The sequence below is a fragment of the Erythrolamprus reginae genome, chromosome 12 (assembly GCF_031021105.1).
Source record: "Erythrolamprus reginae isolate rEryReg1 chromosome 12, rEryReg1.hap1, whole genome shotgun sequence".
Lineage (NCBI taxonomy): Eukaryota > Metazoa > Chordata > Lepidosauria > Squamata > Dipsadidae > Erythrolamprus > Erythrolamprus reginae.
In genome coordinates, this window is record NC_091961.1 from 18375028 (window position 1) to 18393153 (window position 18126).

The 18126-nt window shown below is 40.6% G+C and overlaps 1 protein-coding gene across 17 annotated transcripts in view; it reads right to left on the reverse strand.

The window, feature by feature from the left end:
* The window catches only part of PKNOX2 (PBX/knotted 1 homeobox 2), a 399587-nt gene that overhangs the window by 104310 nt on the left and 277151 nt on the right, over positions 1–18126 (reverse strand). For 14 of the 17 annotated variants that reach the window (XM_070765952.1, XM_070765942.1, XM_070765949.1 and 11 more), the window contains one exon: positions 6617–6756. In XM_070765952.1, coding sequence (XP_070622053.1) covers positions 6617–6756 — 140 coding nt within the window. Of the gene's footprint in view, positions 1–6616; positions 6757–14992; positions 15192–18126 lie in introns of all 17 variants that reach the window. The other 3 variants (XM_070765937.1, XM_070765936.1, XM_070765945.1) reach the window with 1 other exon arrangement.

Below are 18126 nucleotides of genomic sequence, written 5' to 3' on the forward strand. Positions count from 1 at the left end.
TTGTAACCATCACCATATACAGAGCACACCAAAACTAAAGCAAATTCTGCTGTCCTTTAAGATGAAAAAAATTAAGATGCTCAAAACAAGAAAAATAATTGTAAAAATCAAAATGAATGTGTTACTTCCACCCCTTCTTTAAAGTTAGAACTGATTTGCATTTCCACTAAAGATATGATTGTCATGAAATATCACTTGAAGAGTCCTATTCGTGCCAGCTCCCTCTCCAGGGATCAATTGTGTGGGTGTATAATTGCTGTCATGTACATGATGACCTCATGAGTTCTCAAAAGGAAATATGCTTGTAGTCCCAGAAAGCTTAAAATAGTTTCCGTGATCCCCATTACATATGCTATTTGTAAGAAGATTATTTTCCTCTCTAAGGATATACAGTGGAACCCCGACATAAGAGCTGCTCTACTTAAGAGCAACTCGAGATAAGAGCTGGGAGAGGAGAGATATTTTTGTTCTACTTACAAGCCCAAATTCGAGATACAAGCGCCAAGGAGCTGTCTCCTGAAGCCAAACGCTAACTTCCGCGTTCGGCTTCAGGAGACAGCTGCGAAGCGGCGCGCGTGTTTTAAAAGGTTGCAGCCGGCCTGGGGGGCTCGGGGGGGTGCTTGCAGCTTTCTTTCTTGCTCTTTTTCTTTCTCTCTTTTACCTTCCCTTCCTCTATTTCTTCTTTTCTTTCTCCTTTCCACCTTCTTCCCTCCCTCCCTCCCTTCACTCATTCCTCTCTTACTCTCCCCTTTCATAAGTTTCCTTGCTTCCTTCCTCTGTTCCTGTCCCTTCCCTCTTTCCTTCCTTCCTTCCCACCCTCCGTCCATTCATTCACCCATTCCTCTCTTGATCGCTTAAAGCCGGTCCCTGGTGCAAAAAGGGTTGGGGACCTCTGTCCTACAGGATTGGGTGGCAGAGAAGTTGAACATATGTAAATTTAAAAGTTTAAGAAAGTTTACAAGTTAAGTGAAAGAAACTTCATTATTCATTTACATGTACATGTACATTTCTTCATTAAAAACATGTCTTTCTGCATAATTTAGACTAACTTTGTGAGTTTTTTGAGGGCTGGAACCAATTAAAATTATTTACATTAATTCCTATGGGGAAAAGTCGTTCGAGATAAGAGCTGCTCGACTTAAGAGCCCAGGTCTGGAACGAATTAAACTCGTATCTCGAGGTACCACTGTACTGGTTGTTCTGGAGATGTGGAGATTAGAGGGTCCACATTGACTACCAACTGGATATTAATAAAGGAGAATATTTGTAGCTCAGGGTTGAAATGAGGAGTCTTTGATGCTCCCTGAGCTTGGTTGATTTTTTTTTTTACAGACTTAAGCAAGAAAACAACCAAACTCAGAGAACACTAAACCTATCACTGACCTCTAAAACTGATATTGCTTATTCATGTGGACAAACATCTCTCTAAGGTTGTGTGTTGCTTCTCTTCAACTGGAAGGGACAATAAGACTGAGAGGAAGAGCTGCCTGAAGAAATTAAAATAAAGTTCAAAGCAGGAATGATAAATAAAATCAAAGTTCAAAGCAAGTATGTGTTCTGTCGAGCTCTCTGGTAGAATCCTCCCGAAAAGGCACAGATACAATTTCACACGCACACACGTTTGAAAATTCAAAACAATGTTCTTTATAATGAAAATTCACTTAAGTTAAGCCCTCTTTTTGTATAGCAAAGAGCCCTTGTCTCCAAACAAACTGGTAATTGGTACAAGTCCCTTATCAGTTCTGTGATACTTAGCTTGCAGCTGTGAGGCAATTCACAGTCCTTCTTCTTTCACAAAGGGAAACACACTTTGCTCTGGTTTAGTTTCAAAGCCGGGAAAAATCAGCACACAAAAAGTCAAAGTCAGCAAAGCAGGCATGAAACACAACAATCAGATAGTCCTCCACAATGGCCAAACCCACAGGCTGCTCTTTATAGCAGACTCACTAATGACCACAGCCCCACCCAACCACAGGTGGCCACATTTTCTTTGATAATAATCTCTCAGTTGTTGCTGCCTATGCATCGCTCTCTGCATGCGTGGCTGTATCATTAACTCTTGTTCTGAATCCAAGGAGGAGCTAGATAATTGATCTCCTTCTGAGCTGTCTGCCACACTCTCCTCCTCCCTGTCACTCATGTCTTCTTGGTCAGAGGAGCCTTCATCATCAGATTCCACCGGGGGCAAAACAGGCCTGCAGCATGTGGATGTCTCCCCCACATCCACAGTCCTTGGGGCAGGAGCTGGGCCAGAGCTAACCACAACAGTATGTAATTTAAGCATCGGAGAGTTGATTCTCCCTAGTCATCTGGAACATAAGAGACAGGCAGAGAAGAGGCACATTCAAACTTGCAAGATTTGCTTATGGTCTAGATGCTCAGCTTATTTAGGAATGATTCTTTTTTCTGTTCTAACTTTTCTCCATCTCAGTTGCCATTGGCAGCTGCTTGCTATAGCTCAGTTGCTTCTATCACTTATGCCAACAAATGCTGGGAAGACAGACTCAGCCTTCTGAGAATTAAGTAGTGTAATATGACAAGAGTGTTGGCTTGTAAGGATTCAGGTCCCTCTTGGCCTCCCTCTCATCAAGTCTCTCTCTCTTCCTACCTTAAGCCACTTTGGGTGGTTTTGCACACAAATGCATCAAGGGAAGGCATCTTGAAGGGGGCACAAATTACACACGAGTACCCGTAATGGCCTTAAGTAATCCAAAGCACCATTTAAGCTCTCGTTGTTTTGTGTATCAGGAATGGATGGAGCCCTCCCCGCTTCATTTTCACAGCAATTAATGTATTTTGAATGGGGAAAATGGAAGAAGAAGGCCAATTCAGTTAAGTGGCTTGAACAAAAGAGGTGCCCATAGGTTGAGTTTGGCTGCTCCTTCTTGCAGACTTGAACTTCACAGCCTCAAGATTAGAGAATGGGAGAAATTCCTGCTGATAATATTAGAAATCAATGCTGATCTGCACTGTCCCTTTTCATTTGTTAGTTAATTTTCCATAATTCACGTTGCCTAAATTGTTGTTCTTAAATTCAATGTTTTTTTAATGAAATTTATTTGTTAGATTTCTAAGAGTAGCTCTGCTCTCTGCATTCTGTTCACTGCCCCCCCAGGATTGACAGTCCTTGATTTATGACTGCTTCTGACTGAAATTATGACAGACCCCAAAAAAGAGACTTATGACACAGATTCAAAGTTATAATGGCTGCTTTCCCTGTGGTCGAATGACTGCACTTCGGTTGCATAGCAACCTTCCCTAATTTACAGCCATGTGCAGTGCCTCATGGTCATGTGACCATGATTTATGACATTTTTATTGGAAACCAATGTTTACTTCTGATTTCCATCAAAAAATGCCCAGGATCAAACAAAGGGTTTGGTTAACAACCAGAGTACTTGCTACCACTCCAAAAAAGAAATTGGGCATGGTCATGATTTATAGCCAAAATTACAAGTGCCATTATGGTGATAAACTGAGGACATCTGTTTGTTGTTTGTTGACCACCATTATTGTTGTTCAGGAGTAACTCAGCCCTCATTGAAATCACCATATAAATATAAGATTTCAGTGGCTATACTTGCTCTACCTCTTGTTCTCCTGAAAATCCCACACGTCAGCAAAATTAGCTCCCTTTCTTTGCAAAATAAGGCTCAATAAAGAATCCTCTCCATTGTTCTTCACTCTTCAGATAAAGGTAAATGCACCAAGAAAACTAATTAATTCTGGACATCATAAATGAAATGACTCAATCCTATCCCTCTCACATTACACTGGAAGCTTTGCAATGAATGCCACAGGCATCAGGCACCAAATAAACTCTCGGATTTTCTTTCCTTGTGCTGAAGATGAAAGTTAAACTGAAACCCTTGTGATACAGCCCTGCCAACTAGTGCGACTTTTTACAATGCTCTTTAGCTCTCTTGTTTGACCCCAACTGTCAAAAACTCACTGTGATTATGGCATAGTGAAAAAGCATCTAAAATGGGCAAATGGGGCAAAAACATGAAAACATTGTAATAAGGAGACTTACAATATTTCATTAGCCCAGACAAATGGAAGTAATGGATTAACAGAGTTGAGAAGGGAGATTTTGGAGATCTTTCTGCTGAGCCAGGAAATTCTATATTATTTCAGACAAATGATTGTCCAATCTCTTCTTAAAACCTCCAGTGTTGGAGCATTCATAACTTCTGGAAGCAAGTTGTTCTACTGATTAATTGTTCTGTTAGGAAATTTCTCCTTAGTTGGTTCTTTTCTTGGTTGGTTCTTTTCTTGATTAGTTTCCACCTGTTGCTTCTTGTTCTGTCTTCAGGTGCTTTGGAGAATAGTTTGACCCCTTCCTTGTGGCAGCCTCTTAGTTGTTGGAACACTGCTATACTGTCACTCCTAATCGTTCTCTTCATTAAACTAGACCTACCCAATTCCTACAAACTGTTCTTATTATGTTTTAGCCTCCAGTTCCCTAATCATCTTAGTTGTTCTTCTCTGCCCTCTTTCTATAATCCCAACATCTTTTTTATATTGTGGCAACAGTATGAGGACATATTAGGAAGAGATGACAAAAATAGGTAACCTGATAATCCATTTCATAGAGGGAGGATCTGTAATATTTGTGAAATCCAATTAGAGTGATCCAGTTATCCAGAACTTCAGGACCACATTTCTGACTGTAGAAAGGGAGCCTCCCTACTAGCATCAATTATAAAAACTTCAAGCTTGTTGAGGATCAGTAGACTATCTTACAGCTACCAAATCATGGCTAGGCCAGAATGTTTCTTCTGTGGTTTGGTTGAGAGGCATGCGGAAATAGGAGAACAAATTACAGGTAGTCCTTGATTTATGACTACAATTCAGCCCCAAAATGTCCGTTGCTAAGCAAAACATTTGTTAAATGAGTTTTGCCCCATTTTACAACCTTCCTTGTCACACTTGTTAAGTGAATCACTGCAGGTGTTAAATTAGTAACACGGTTATTAAGTGAATCTGGCTTCCCCATTGATTTTGCTTGCCAGAAAATCACAAAAGGGGATCAAGGACACTGCAACGGTCATAAATGTGAATCAGTTGCCAAGCATCTAAAGTTTGATCACATGACCAATGGGGATGCTGCAATGGTCACATGTGTGAAAAATGGTGATAAGTCATTTTTTTCAATTGTATCATTGTAACTTTGAACAGTCACTAAATGAACTGTTGTAAGTTGAGGACTACCTGTATATGTGATATATCTCTACATATACACATGCACACACACTTTCTCTCCTTCACCCTCCAAGAGGAGAGCAAAAAGGCAACTGCTTAAGCATTAATTCTAACTGAACGGGGCCTTGTTAAATTTATTAACATGAAATGAAAAATCCCCAACGTGTTTTTGAACTGTCATGCTACCCAGAGGCAAGAAATTTTAATTAACCCCCCTCCCCCTCCTCCTTTAAGCACGCCACACGATAGACAAGATTCCATTTCCCCACACTGAACTTCTGAGCTTCTTCCTTGCCATTGATTCCCTGCCAGAATGCCTGGGCTTCCTTTTCCTTCGGTTTCCTTGCATATACTACACAAAAATCTGCGAACACATAGCATTAAAGTGTGAAATTGAAACATCACAAACGGTTCTGTTATCCAGGCTGCCTCACTCGTAAACCTCATTTAGAGAGCCATTTTCAATAGGATTTGACAATGGCACTGTAAATTCCCATCCAGAATGCTGACATGCTCAGGAATTCTAACGGCTATTGGTCGTTTAACTCTTCCAGCCAATGGATGCCAATTAAGAACTTCTGAGAAATTTACTCCTTCGCTGCATTGCAATGAGGAAATGTTCAATGTACGTATACTTATTTCAATGCACTGCCTGGCCCAAACCTTCACTTTTCTAAGTATGCCTGCAGAGTTCAAATTCGCTTAAAAGTGCCTCTAAAAACATGCATATTAAAAAAAAAGGAAATTGTGCATAACATAGAAAGTTCAGAAGGCAGATATAAAAGTGAATAGCTAGAAGAAGATACACCGACACGTGTGTGTAAAAGAAATTAACGGACTTCACAGAAATGTACATTAACACATTGCCAAGTAGATTTTTTAAATAAAAAAAAATGAAAATAAAAAGAGAAAAAGTGATTCAGGCCGATCCAAAGTTGGGTGGGGAAAGGAGAAACACAATAAATTTCAAATGACCAAATTTGTGCCTTTTTGTCGCTAGTATTCCTATGTGCTGTGGGGTGGTAAATGAAGCAGAATTTGGGGATACAGCCCCAATCTAAACCCATCATCACAAGAATTAAAGTAAATTAGAGCAACTATATGCAACCCCCTTAGCCATGCCTTTGTAAAACCATTTGTGGCTCGAATTAATTCTCGGAACATTAACTGCTGCATCACCCTTTTGCTATTATAATCTAGAATTCCTCTTCCAAGAAGAAAAGCCCAGTCCTTTTGTGATTTCTTTGGTTTGCCATCTCAAAGCTCTCTTCCTTCTCGTGATAACAAGCAGCCATGAAACAGCCTCTATGCAGCACCTACTGACAAGTTAGCCTTAGAGCAAATACCAGTGTGTCACCGCAGGGATGGAAAGCAATATCAAAGAGCAAACAGTTAGCATGATCCTCTGTACCTGTAGACAGCTCTCTTGTCAGCCTCCAGCTGTGCCTGAGGGTCGATCGGGGTGCTGGGTAGGGGAGCATTGGCTGCTGCCGAGGGTGTGCTGACATGCACTGGCTGTGCTTTTGCTGGCTGCTGGGCTGTGGCTGTCATCTGTTAAGGAGAAGCGCACGAAAAAAGTAAAAAAGTTGAAGACCCCAAAGAATCAAACCCCAAGTAGACAGTGACAGTTCAAGGGGACCACCATCTCAGGAAGTTTGACAGGTTGTTGAAAATATTTATTTATTCATTCATTCATTCATTCATTCATTCATTCATTCATTCATTCATTCATTCATTCATTCATTCATTCACCTTCTATTCTGCCCAATCCCGAAGGACTCAGGGCAGCTTACAACAATATAAAAAAAGTACAGTTAACAATAAAAAGAAGGCAAGTACAAATTAAAACAATAACCCCAGTTAAAACTCACAATTCAATTCAATCCAATCGAAACATTCATATCATTCAATACAATTTGGCCATGAAAGATGTACAATTCATGGCCCCTAGGCCTGCCGGCAAAGCCAGGTCTTTGTAGCCTTTTGGAAGGCCAGCAGGGAGGGAGCAGTACGGACATCGGGGAGGGGGGAGGTGTTGGTTCCATAGAGTTGGGGGCGGCAAAGAGAAGGCCCTCCCTGTGGCCCCGCCAACCTGCATTGCATAATCGACGGGACCCAGAGAAGGCCAGCCCTGTGCAATCTTATTGGTCTCTAGGAGGTATATGGCAGGAGATGGTCTCATAAATAGTCTCTAGGGCTTTATAGATAATAACCAACACCTTGAATTGTGACCGGAGATTAATCGGTAGCCAGTGCAGCTCACGGAGCATAGGTGTTATATGGGTGTATCGAGGTGCACCCATGACAGTTCGCATGGCAGCATTCTGGACTATTTGCACTCTCCGAAACTCTTCAAGGGTAGCCCCATATTGGAGGATTTTAAAAAAGGTTTCTGTATCCAATGTGGAAAGATGAATTGCTAGACTGTGAGAGATTGGGGTTAAGTATCTCATCTTGGAAACTGTAAAAAAAGGTTGTAAAATCAGGCATGACTTACTTAACAACTTCCTTGTTAGAAAATTCTGGTGCCAATTGTGGTTGTAAGTCGAGGACTACCTGCACTTATCTCAACTTACAACCAAAATTGAATCCCAAATTTATGATGTTAAGAGAGTTTTGCTCCATTGTACAACTTTTCTCGCCACAGTTGTTAAGTGAATCACTACCGTTCCCTAATTAGTAACATGGTTGTTACTAACCATGGTGGTTACTAACCATGTTATAAGGCTTTCCCCTTGACTTTGCTGGTCAGGTTGCGAAAGGGGATGAAGTGACTCAAGGACACTGCAACCATCATAAATGTGAGTCAGTTGTCAAGCATCTGAATGCAAATCACATGACCATGGGAGTGCTGCAATAGTCATAAGTGTGAAAAACGGTCATAAAGTCACTTTTTCAGTGCCATTGTAATTTCGGATGGTTACTAAATGAACTGTTGTAAGCCACGGACTACATGTATTGAAATAACAATATTTGTATCAATTTAGGGTGAGAGCTTACAGAAACGTACTTGGAAGAAAGCTTTACTGCTTTCTTTACTAGAAGTTATTTTGGAGTAGACATATTTAAATAATCAAATAATGGAAGGGAAAGTCTAGAGTTGTTCTCGTCATTTTTGTTCGACAGGGTGAATGGAAGAGGCAGACAGGAATGGCTTCAAAACAACAGCTCTTTATTTGGCAACTATTTACAACCCAGCAGAGGCTCTGTCTAGCCAATCAGCAGTCAGTATTTTCCCTCCAGAATGGAGGACCTGAGAGAAGCCTATGTGCTTCAGTCTGAAAATACAGTGATACCTTGTCTTACAAACTTAATTGGTTCCAGGACGAGGTTCTTAAGGTGAAAAGTTTGTAAGACGAAACAATGTTTCCCATGGGAATCAATGGAAAAGCGATTAATGTGTGCAAGCCCAAAATTCACCCCTTTTGCCTCGAAACCCCACCTCTGGACCGCTGTGTTTTTGCGATGCTGCAATTTCACTGAGGTTCCCCTCGCTGGGAAACCCCACCTCCGGACTTCTGTTGCTAGCGAAGTGCCCGTTTTTGCACTGTGGGGATTCCCCTGCAGCATCGCAAAAACATGGAAGTCCGGAGGTGGGGTTTCCCATGGAGGAGAGCCTCAGTGGAATCCCAGCAGCGCAAAAATGGGTGCTTCGCTGGCAACGGAAGTCTGGAGGCGGGGCATCCCAGCGGCGGCGGTGGGTTTGTAAGGTGAAAATAGTTTGTAAGAAGAGGCACAAAAATCTTAAACCCCGGGTTTGTATCTCGAAAAGTTTGTATGATGAGGCGTTTGTAAGATGAGGTATCACTGTATAATAATTTTCAAATTAATTGTTCTAAAAAGGTCTTTCTGAACCTAATAATATTTAATGCCAGAGCTGTAATTTCCAGAATTCTCAATCAACATTCACAAACTATCCCAAATATGACAAAAGTTAGCTATGCATCTGGGTGACTTTGGCCAGGGAAAATTCCTGAGATCAATCTACCCAAGCAGTAGATTACTGTTAGGAGATAAAACTGGAGAAAGGAGTATATCACCTTGAAAGCCTAGGGGCAAGGGAGAATGAAAGACTACCAAACAAATACATATACAGTAATGCCTTCCCAGATGAAGAATTTGCAAGCTGGTTTTTGTTTGTAAAAATAGACAATTCAGTGTCATTCTAAAAATGGGGAGATATTTTCCAATATCTAAGTGGCAAAGAAGAGAGGGCCAACCTATTCTCTAAAGCAGTGTTTCCCAACCTTGGCATTCACTGGCTGGGGAATTCTGGGAGTTGAAGTTCAAATATCTTCAAGTTGCCAAGGTTGGGAAACACTGCTCTAAAGCATCTGAAAGAAGAAGAAGGAATGGAAGGAAACCAATTAAGGAGAGAACCAATCTAGAAATAAGGAGAAATGTCCTGAACCATTAATCAGTGAACTGACTTTAAGAAGAAATTGGACAGCCATTTGTTCAGAATGGTATGAAGCCTCCTGAATGAATAGATGGTTGGACTAGACTAGAAGACCTTCAAGGTCTTTTCCAACTCTGTTATTCTGTTAAATCCTCACACTATGAAAATGCAGCATCAATGAAAGACAATTCTCCCTCAGGGAAAAAAATGAACTGAAAACTTCAGAGTAAATGAAAGCAACAGCCTTTAAACAAAATAGGAACAGCACAAGTAAAAGAAGGATAAAAGGAGGCTTCCAGAGTTAAAACTCCTCAGAAATGCACAGTGAAAACAGCTTGTTATCTTTATTGTTGACGGGATGGACACAGCTAATGAATTGCTGTGGAAATTCTAAACAGGATTTTACCAAATCGTATTACATCCACTGCTCCAGACCGAATGCATTTCACTGCCAAATGGCCAGAGATCTGTGTAATGCAAGAGATTTTGAAGCTTTTGGAAAGAATGAAAAGCAAGGGTTGATTCATTGGAACCTAATGGCTATTGTCACCAGTTATCAGAGTTTTGCTCCATAACTATGGAGTGCCTTGCCAGTTTTTTCAACTTTAATGGAATCAGAGGAACGAGGCTACAGGCTGATCAAAGCAGTGGTTAAAACTAACATCTTTCCACCTTTGTGAATTTTTCCAAGACTTTTATAACTACCAATACACTTTTTGCATATAAATAACACAAAGTCGACTAAATCAATCAAAGTATTTGTCTTTTTTTGACTCAATTTATTTTTCCTAAACTATGTGTAAAGTAGGCTCACTGTAAGTATCATGGTCTATTTAGTATTAGGCATTTATTTACTGCATACACAGATTGCATCACACGTTTATCTAGCAGAGAGTATGACAAAAAAGCACAAATCTCTTCCTCGGACGGAGAAAACTTTTGAGAACGGACAAAGCCTATTTTACAGGGTGCCCAGGGGGGAAGCATTTTGAAATTCCCTGATATTTCCCTGACATTTATCTGTAACTTGTGATCTAGTTAAGGCACGGTCGTAAATGATGTCATACCAAACAGTTAAGCCATCATTTTAATACAATTTATTTCTCCCCCCCCTGATTTATTCCGTTTTTTTTCATTAATTCTCTCTACATGGGGCTACCCTTGAAAAGTGTTCGGAAACTTCAGATTGTGCAGAATGCGGCCGCGAGAGCCATCGTGGGGCTCCCTAGATTCGCCCACATTTCTGCAACACTCCGTGGCCTGCACTGGCTGCCGATCAGTTTCCGGTCACAATTCAAAGTGTTGGTAATGACCTTTAAAGCCCTTCATGACATTGGACCAGAATACCTCCAGAACCGCCTTCTACCACACGAATCCCAGCGGCCGATAAGGTCCCAAAGAGTTGGCCTTCTCTGGGTCCTGTCGACCAAACAATGTCGTTTAGCGGGCCCCAGGGGAAGAACCTTCTCTGTGGCGGCCCCGACCCTCTGGAATCAACTCTCCCCAGAGATTAGAACTGCCCCCACCCTCCTTGTCTTTCGCAAATTACTCAAGACCCACCTTTACTGCCAGGCATGGAGGAACTGAGACATCTTCCCCTAGGCTTTTATATTTTATGTTTGCTATGTATGTGTTGTATGGTTTTAAATTGCTGGGGTTTTAGATATGTTTTATTTTAATATTAGATTTGTTTCACTGTTATATTGTTTCTATTGTTGTTGTGAGCTGCCCCGAGTCTTCGGAGAGGGGCGGCATACAAATCTAATAAATAATAATAATAATAATAATAATTCCCTGATATTTCCCGAACCGCCGATTTCTCTGATAATTCCCTGATTTCTCTGTTTTCCAGGTTTGCTTGACACCCTAATTTTAATACCGGACCCCAAAAGCCCCCACCGAAACGCCCACAGAGCTGTTTCTGATGTTTGAAGCCTGTCTTTGAGCCAGTGGATTGGCTGTAGCAGAGGTGGAACGAGGTAGCTTGTCTGCCGTAAATGTCACATTTCATTTTCATCAGTCTTTTTTCCACCAGCCTCTCGCAAAATTAGAAGGAAAAAAAAATCCCCCAACAGCCTGACTTTGGTGAGAAAGACTGACAATGATGAAGCTCTTCTATTGTCAAAAATGTCTTTCAAATCCCCACAGCTGTTAACTACATTTCCCTGCTGCCTCTTCTGCCTCTAGTTTCAGCTGCCTAAGCAAGAAAAAAAGTCGCTCTCAAGGAATAGCTAATGAGGGCTGGATCTGCATTTAGTACAGCGCCAGGTCTATTCAACTTCCATGCCCAGGAGCTGGGGTGGGCTGATGGGGAAGGAAGGAACCAAGAGGCGCAGCCAAGCGAGGGAACAATGACAGAGAAGTCCCACAAAACCATAAAAGGCCCCCCCCCAGGTATCATTTGTACAAAGTGACCTTTGTCGCCAGAGGGAGTCATTTTGGAGAGGATAACGAGGCCCCTGTGACTTGGAGAAGAGGCTGCTCCTCATCAAAGATTACACTCCTTGACAAGGTGGCAAAGCCATGCCTCCATTGTGGAGCACAGCACCTTTGCCCCGGGCTTGTGGAAAGACTAAACGCAAGACAAAGGAACGCTTGCTCACCCTTGTACACTTGCACCTGTTGTCCTCCTCATGCGGTAGAACTGCAGCTCTGCTTATCTGTGCAGTTTGGGAATTTGCTCTGAGAAAGTCTTTGTTTTAAATGTTTCTTGAGTTGACTATCATTCTATGGAATATAATTGTTTAAACTGCTGTTTCCCTTTTTTAAATAAGTTTTAAATTGGTTTTTTAAAATGTTACACACACAGACTGCACATCAGTTTTCGGAGAGGGGCGGCATACAAATCCAAATAATAAATAAAATAAATAAATCATACAACATAAAACCATGCCCTGTGAAGGTGCACCCACCACCTAACAACATACATACCACACCACCAATTGGAGGGTCTGTACAAACATCTTTAACATTCTTCTAAGCCTGGATCTGCATTTTATTTACATATCAAAGAGTGATTCTAATTTATTCTTTGTGGCTAGATCACAAATACTACTTGTCATATAACCTCTGACCCTGTTTCTAATTTTCCCCCATAACCCTCAGGCTTCTGCAAGAATAAATGAATGAATGAATGAATGAATAAATAAATAAAGAACTTGTAGCACTTTATATTCCATTGAGATAACTATGAAATATAAATGCTTAAACTGTTGTCTCTATGTTTCTAACTCTTTAGGCCTCCAAGTGGCCTCAACAATTCTCAGAGAGAGAGAGAGAGAGAGAGAGAGAGAGAGAGAGAGGGTGCTAATGGGAACCATGGTGGCACAGTGGTTAGAATGCAGTACTGCAGGATACTTCTGCTGACTGCTGGCTGCCCAGAAGTTTGGCAGTTCAAATGTCAAGATTAACTCAACCTTCCATCCTTCTGAGGTTGGTAAAATGAGGGCCCAGGTTGTTGGGGGAAATATGCTGACTCTGTAAACGACTTAGGGAGGGCTGTAAAGCACTGTGAAAGGGTATATAAGTCTAATGCTGATGATCAAATGACTACAAGGAATATAATTCCTTTCATCTTCCACTATTCACGTCCACGGAGAGAGGCGGCATACAAATCCAATTAATTAATAAATAATATTCAGTCAGAGCCAAGGAAGCTTCTTGGATGAGAAGTAAAATGTCTTCAAGGAAAAAACTAAAAAAGTCCAATTGTGTTTTGGAAAAACACCTTTGAGACAATCATGACCTGGATAACTGAGAAACTGTTACAGACAATTTATGGATCCCAATCTATCACATGAAATGCAAGAAAGGGATAATCCAGATGTGGGTAGCAGGCAGGATGGGGTGGAACACAGTTCCGCCAGTGGAAATTTATTTATTTATTTATTAGATTTGTATGCCGCCCCTCTCCGAGGACTCGGGGCGGCTCACAACATAAATGAAGCTGTGTGCCCAGCTCCAGTTGACCCTCCCACCCTCCCACCCTCCTCCTCGGAAAGCGGCAGGAAGACCAGCACCGGCAGGAGTTGCAGGGGTTCCTTTTCCTCCCCATCTTTTCTCAGCTGATCAGCCCGTTCGCCTAGCTACCCAGCCTGAGGCTGGGAGTGACCCAGGAAGGAGAGTGCAGGAAACACGAAGCAAATTGTCACCCCAGAGAGCGACACTGGTGAGGTTGTAAATCGAGGATTTAACACTTCACTTGAACAATGATGATCGTTCAAGCCACACCCACCTGGTCACATGGCCGACAAACCACTCCCACCCTGTCACATGACCATCAAGCCACACCCACAGTGTGGCAGTAAAAATTTTGGCTGCCCATTACTGGGATAATCCATGAAATTTTCTGATATAATACATTGTTTAATCTTTTAACTGGTAATTCTTGTTCACTCTTGTATTCTCCAAACCTGCTGTCCTCTTGGAATTGTAGAACTATAACTCCATTTTGAAGGAGCAACCTACGTACCTTCTTTAGCACCTCCTTTGGAAAGGAATGGAATTGTGGTCTGAACCATATGAAAGCCACAGGTTGGGGAATCAAACACAGAATTGGACTAGTTTAGCATTTATTGTTGATGCCAATTAGTGATAGTGGTCAGACGTTTCCCCACTAGCCCTAACTTGAGAAGCCACAAATTAAATTTGGGGACTTCTGTGTACAGTTGATGTTTTAGTTTCCAGTTTGGGGAAATAATAAAATAGCTAGTTAGAGATACAGATGTGCAATTAAGTAAAAGAAAATTTTAGCTAGTTTTATGGTTTGTGTTAAGCAATCTTTATTTTGTTGATTTGTTTTGCATTTTTTTAATCCAATCAATTTTTTTTGCAGATGTTTACCTTCCTAACATATGGATTCATTTTTATTCAGTTCTCCTAATCTACATAATTTTAAATTAATTTTGCCCCAAGAAAGTCTTCACTTTTAATGCTTCTTGAGATAACTATTATTCTATGGAATACAAATGCTTAAGCTGTTGTCTGCTTGTTTCTAATCCCCCCCCCCCCTCCATAATACTCCATTCTTCTGAAACAATAAGTAAAGACTTGTGGCACCTTAAAACATTAAGATTAAAAAACATATTGTCACAGATGATTTATGGATCACAATACTTCCTCAGGTGCAAGGAATAGATGGCAATCCATGAATGTAATACATTAGTCTTTTAACTCAATTAGAATCCTATCATGTCCCAGAGAAGGAACCTGTCTTAACTAAACTTATTATAACAAGTTTGCCTACTAATGCCTCTCCAGACAATTCCATTATTTTATTTACAAAAGCAAGGGTTGGAATTAGAGCATGAAATTTCTAGGTGGCAAACCACCTCTTCAAACCTTTCTGTTCCCTTACCAACAAGCTTATGAAACATGGTCCAAACTGACCTTATCACTGAACGCCTGAAGCTCTGAAGAGGACCTTGCAAACTTAGGAAGCTTGACACCTTCCATCATGATTTTAACTTCCTTTGTGCAAGTGGACATCTTTGGAAGTCTCAAATTTAAGGGGAGTTTGTTGAAAATGATGGGCAGCTGGAGGAGTTGAGTAGTCAATAGCTTTGTAACTCCCCCATGATCCAATGACCTTAAAAATGAAGGAAGGAACACAAAATGATCAGCAGAGATCATTTGTTGAATAAAGGAAATGGGCTTTTTATTTAGACTTATCTCAGGAGTCTTTAAGGGAATGTTTAAGTTATGAAAGGACATTGGATAGACGTGAACCTGTCAGTTAAAAGCTTCCATGAAGACTCTAAGAGACTCAAAACTATCGATCTATATTCATCTGCAAAGCAAAGGAAAAAATGGCTGAAATAAAAAAGAATTATGCACAGAACAGTTTAAAAAAAATAAAATAGAAATAGGGTATGCTAAAACCAAGCCACTTTGTAGATTTAATACGTATTCGGAAAGAAACCAATCAATAGGATTTCATTTCAGTCCCACCTAGAAGTCCCTTGAGTTTACTAAGCAAACATGCAAAAACACACACACAAAGAATATGTGCCTGTTTGCTTCCTTATTTTTGTCCTTTTAACTTATTTAAAATACTAAACCCAGATAAAGTGATGAAGCCTCCTCCAATAGGTTTTGAAAAACATATTGTATTTATCTTAATAATGTATAAATTATAAATGGATGGAAATGACAGCCTGAGACATTTCACATTTAACAGCTGTAAATGCTCCAATTCATAAAGTGGGGATGTATTCATTTGAAAGCAGATGGGAACTTCTAATTCTTTAATGGCCATTTAAAAACAGGGAAATAGCCACTTGTCCATTTTATGGGGGAGGTTTTCTATGAATGAGGCCACCATGGAAGAGGTCCCACTTCTGAGCCAGGGTCTCTAGCGCATCTTATCAGTGGTAAGATGAGTCCATTGAGATCCAAATAAATTCATTCAGATCCAAAGAGTCTTTTAGTTGAGCTTGTCCCAACTGGTGGAAAGTTGGATAGTCTCCAACTTGTAGATTCATACAAGCTGACCACCATCTGCCAAGAGGCAATATCATGTTTGTGAGGTTTCTTAATGCATGTGGTTGGCCGATACTGAAGCTAGCCTGGATGGTTTCTGGCGGGATTTGTCAGAGCTTTTTTCTACATGCTATTTAAGGCAGAAAAGCTTATTTTAAGTCATCCACAAAAGAAATACTGAGCATAGTGATGTAGCAGAAATGGCTAGATTCATAAGAATAAAAACAGAATAGGTGAGGGATGAGAGTTACTTGAAGTTTGCATTATGGGAATGTAAACAACCCCCAGGGCTAAATAAAACAACCAGGGAAAGGAAAATCAGGAAGACAATAGGTTAAGAATGCTAGAAGCCTACTCTAGGGCTAAACCAGAGGTGTCAAACTCACATCACCATGGCATTGTCACGTGATGCATTGTGACTTTCCCAGCCTTCGCTAAACTGGGCAGGGGCGGAGCCAGCATGTGATGTATCTGGCCCATGGGCTGCGGGATTCAATATAATGTGGCATTCTGGAAACACATTTATGTGTTGAAGAGCTGAAGTTTAGTGAATAAATTATCTGTAAGGTGATTTCAGGATCAGGGATAACAAGCTCTTTTTCAAGATGGATGTTGCTTTGTGGATTGTAATAGGGTTGCCCTTCCAATAGCAATCAGGATTTGGACAAAAAGGGAGCAAGCAATGATACAACTGAAACTAATTTACATTTAATTTTAAAAATACAATGGACATAATTACTCCCTATATAAGCCACTGCTTTCTCATTCTATAACATTGAATATAACAATTCAGAGTCAGATTTCTTGTGTTCGGCAGCCTTATAAACCTGATCACTCATTCAGCCAATCAATTTTGTCAAGTTCTGGACCATATTCAACATTGTCATTAAATCATCTCTGTGTAAATAATACAGTAGGCTAATGTAAAATAGTTTAGGGTTCAGTTATTTCCTACGTTCCTAGAAGCACCTTCTGAAATGGACTTGATGTGTGGAGATATTCTACTGGAAATTGGTGCACTTCTATCAACACTAGCCAGAAATCCAATGGGATCTAATAAGTTCCAGTTGCATTCCAGTTACGCCCCCCTCCCAAGTAAACAATTATTTTGACCCTGCAGAAATCTGCAAGCATTTTTTAAAAAAATGGTTAAAGAGCACAGAAGATAAATTGTCCTACATTGCAAAATCGAGATGTTAACATGGAAGGAAGCTTTGCCAGGTTATAGTTTAAAATTTTCTAACCCAACTTGTTTGGCAAATGAGTTGCCCATTCAAGGCTATCTAAGAAACACAAACTCATTTTTAAAAAAGAAAACTTTTGCACGTTTTCCTAAAAATTCAGAAATTTGACTGATGATAGCTGCTGACGTCACAGATCTATTGCTGGATTCGGTACTTCCAGTGTGGAAACAGTGAAGTGTGGTTTGGCACAATTTTGGCCAACCAGGAAACATGTGTTTGATGCAGTGATCACTTTCTCCTGGGACATGAAAGTGTTTTGACACAGTGATGAGCCACGGGGTTCTTTCAGCAGCTGTGATTTGTTAATCCACAGTATAATGTGAATTAAATTAGGCTCTTCACACTTAACTAACCTCAATCTGCATTCTTTGTATCACTTGAGGTTTCTGATTCCGCTAACAGCCTAATCCCTTCAGCTCCAAACTTCTCCCAGCTGTTGGTTTGCAGCAGTTATGGAAGGATTCCAAACATTCAGGGCCAGAAAACGTAATCCTAAAGCTGTTAGGCTCTACCAAAATAACAAGAACCTCCAATTTAAAGCTCTTAGCCTTAATTAACAGGAGAGGAAGCATTCAGGGTTGTGCTGAAACACAGAGCTTAAACAGTCTTCTCCAGCAGCTTCTTGCCTAGATTTTTTCATGTTAGAATTTTAAATCAGGCAGGGTGTTGCAAATATCAGTCACAATATCCTATAATATGAATGGCAATTCAATGGCATGGATCAATTTCCATCCATTTAGCATCCTGTCACCAAGTGAATGGGTATTTAAAGTATTGGTTCAGTGCCAACACCTTGTG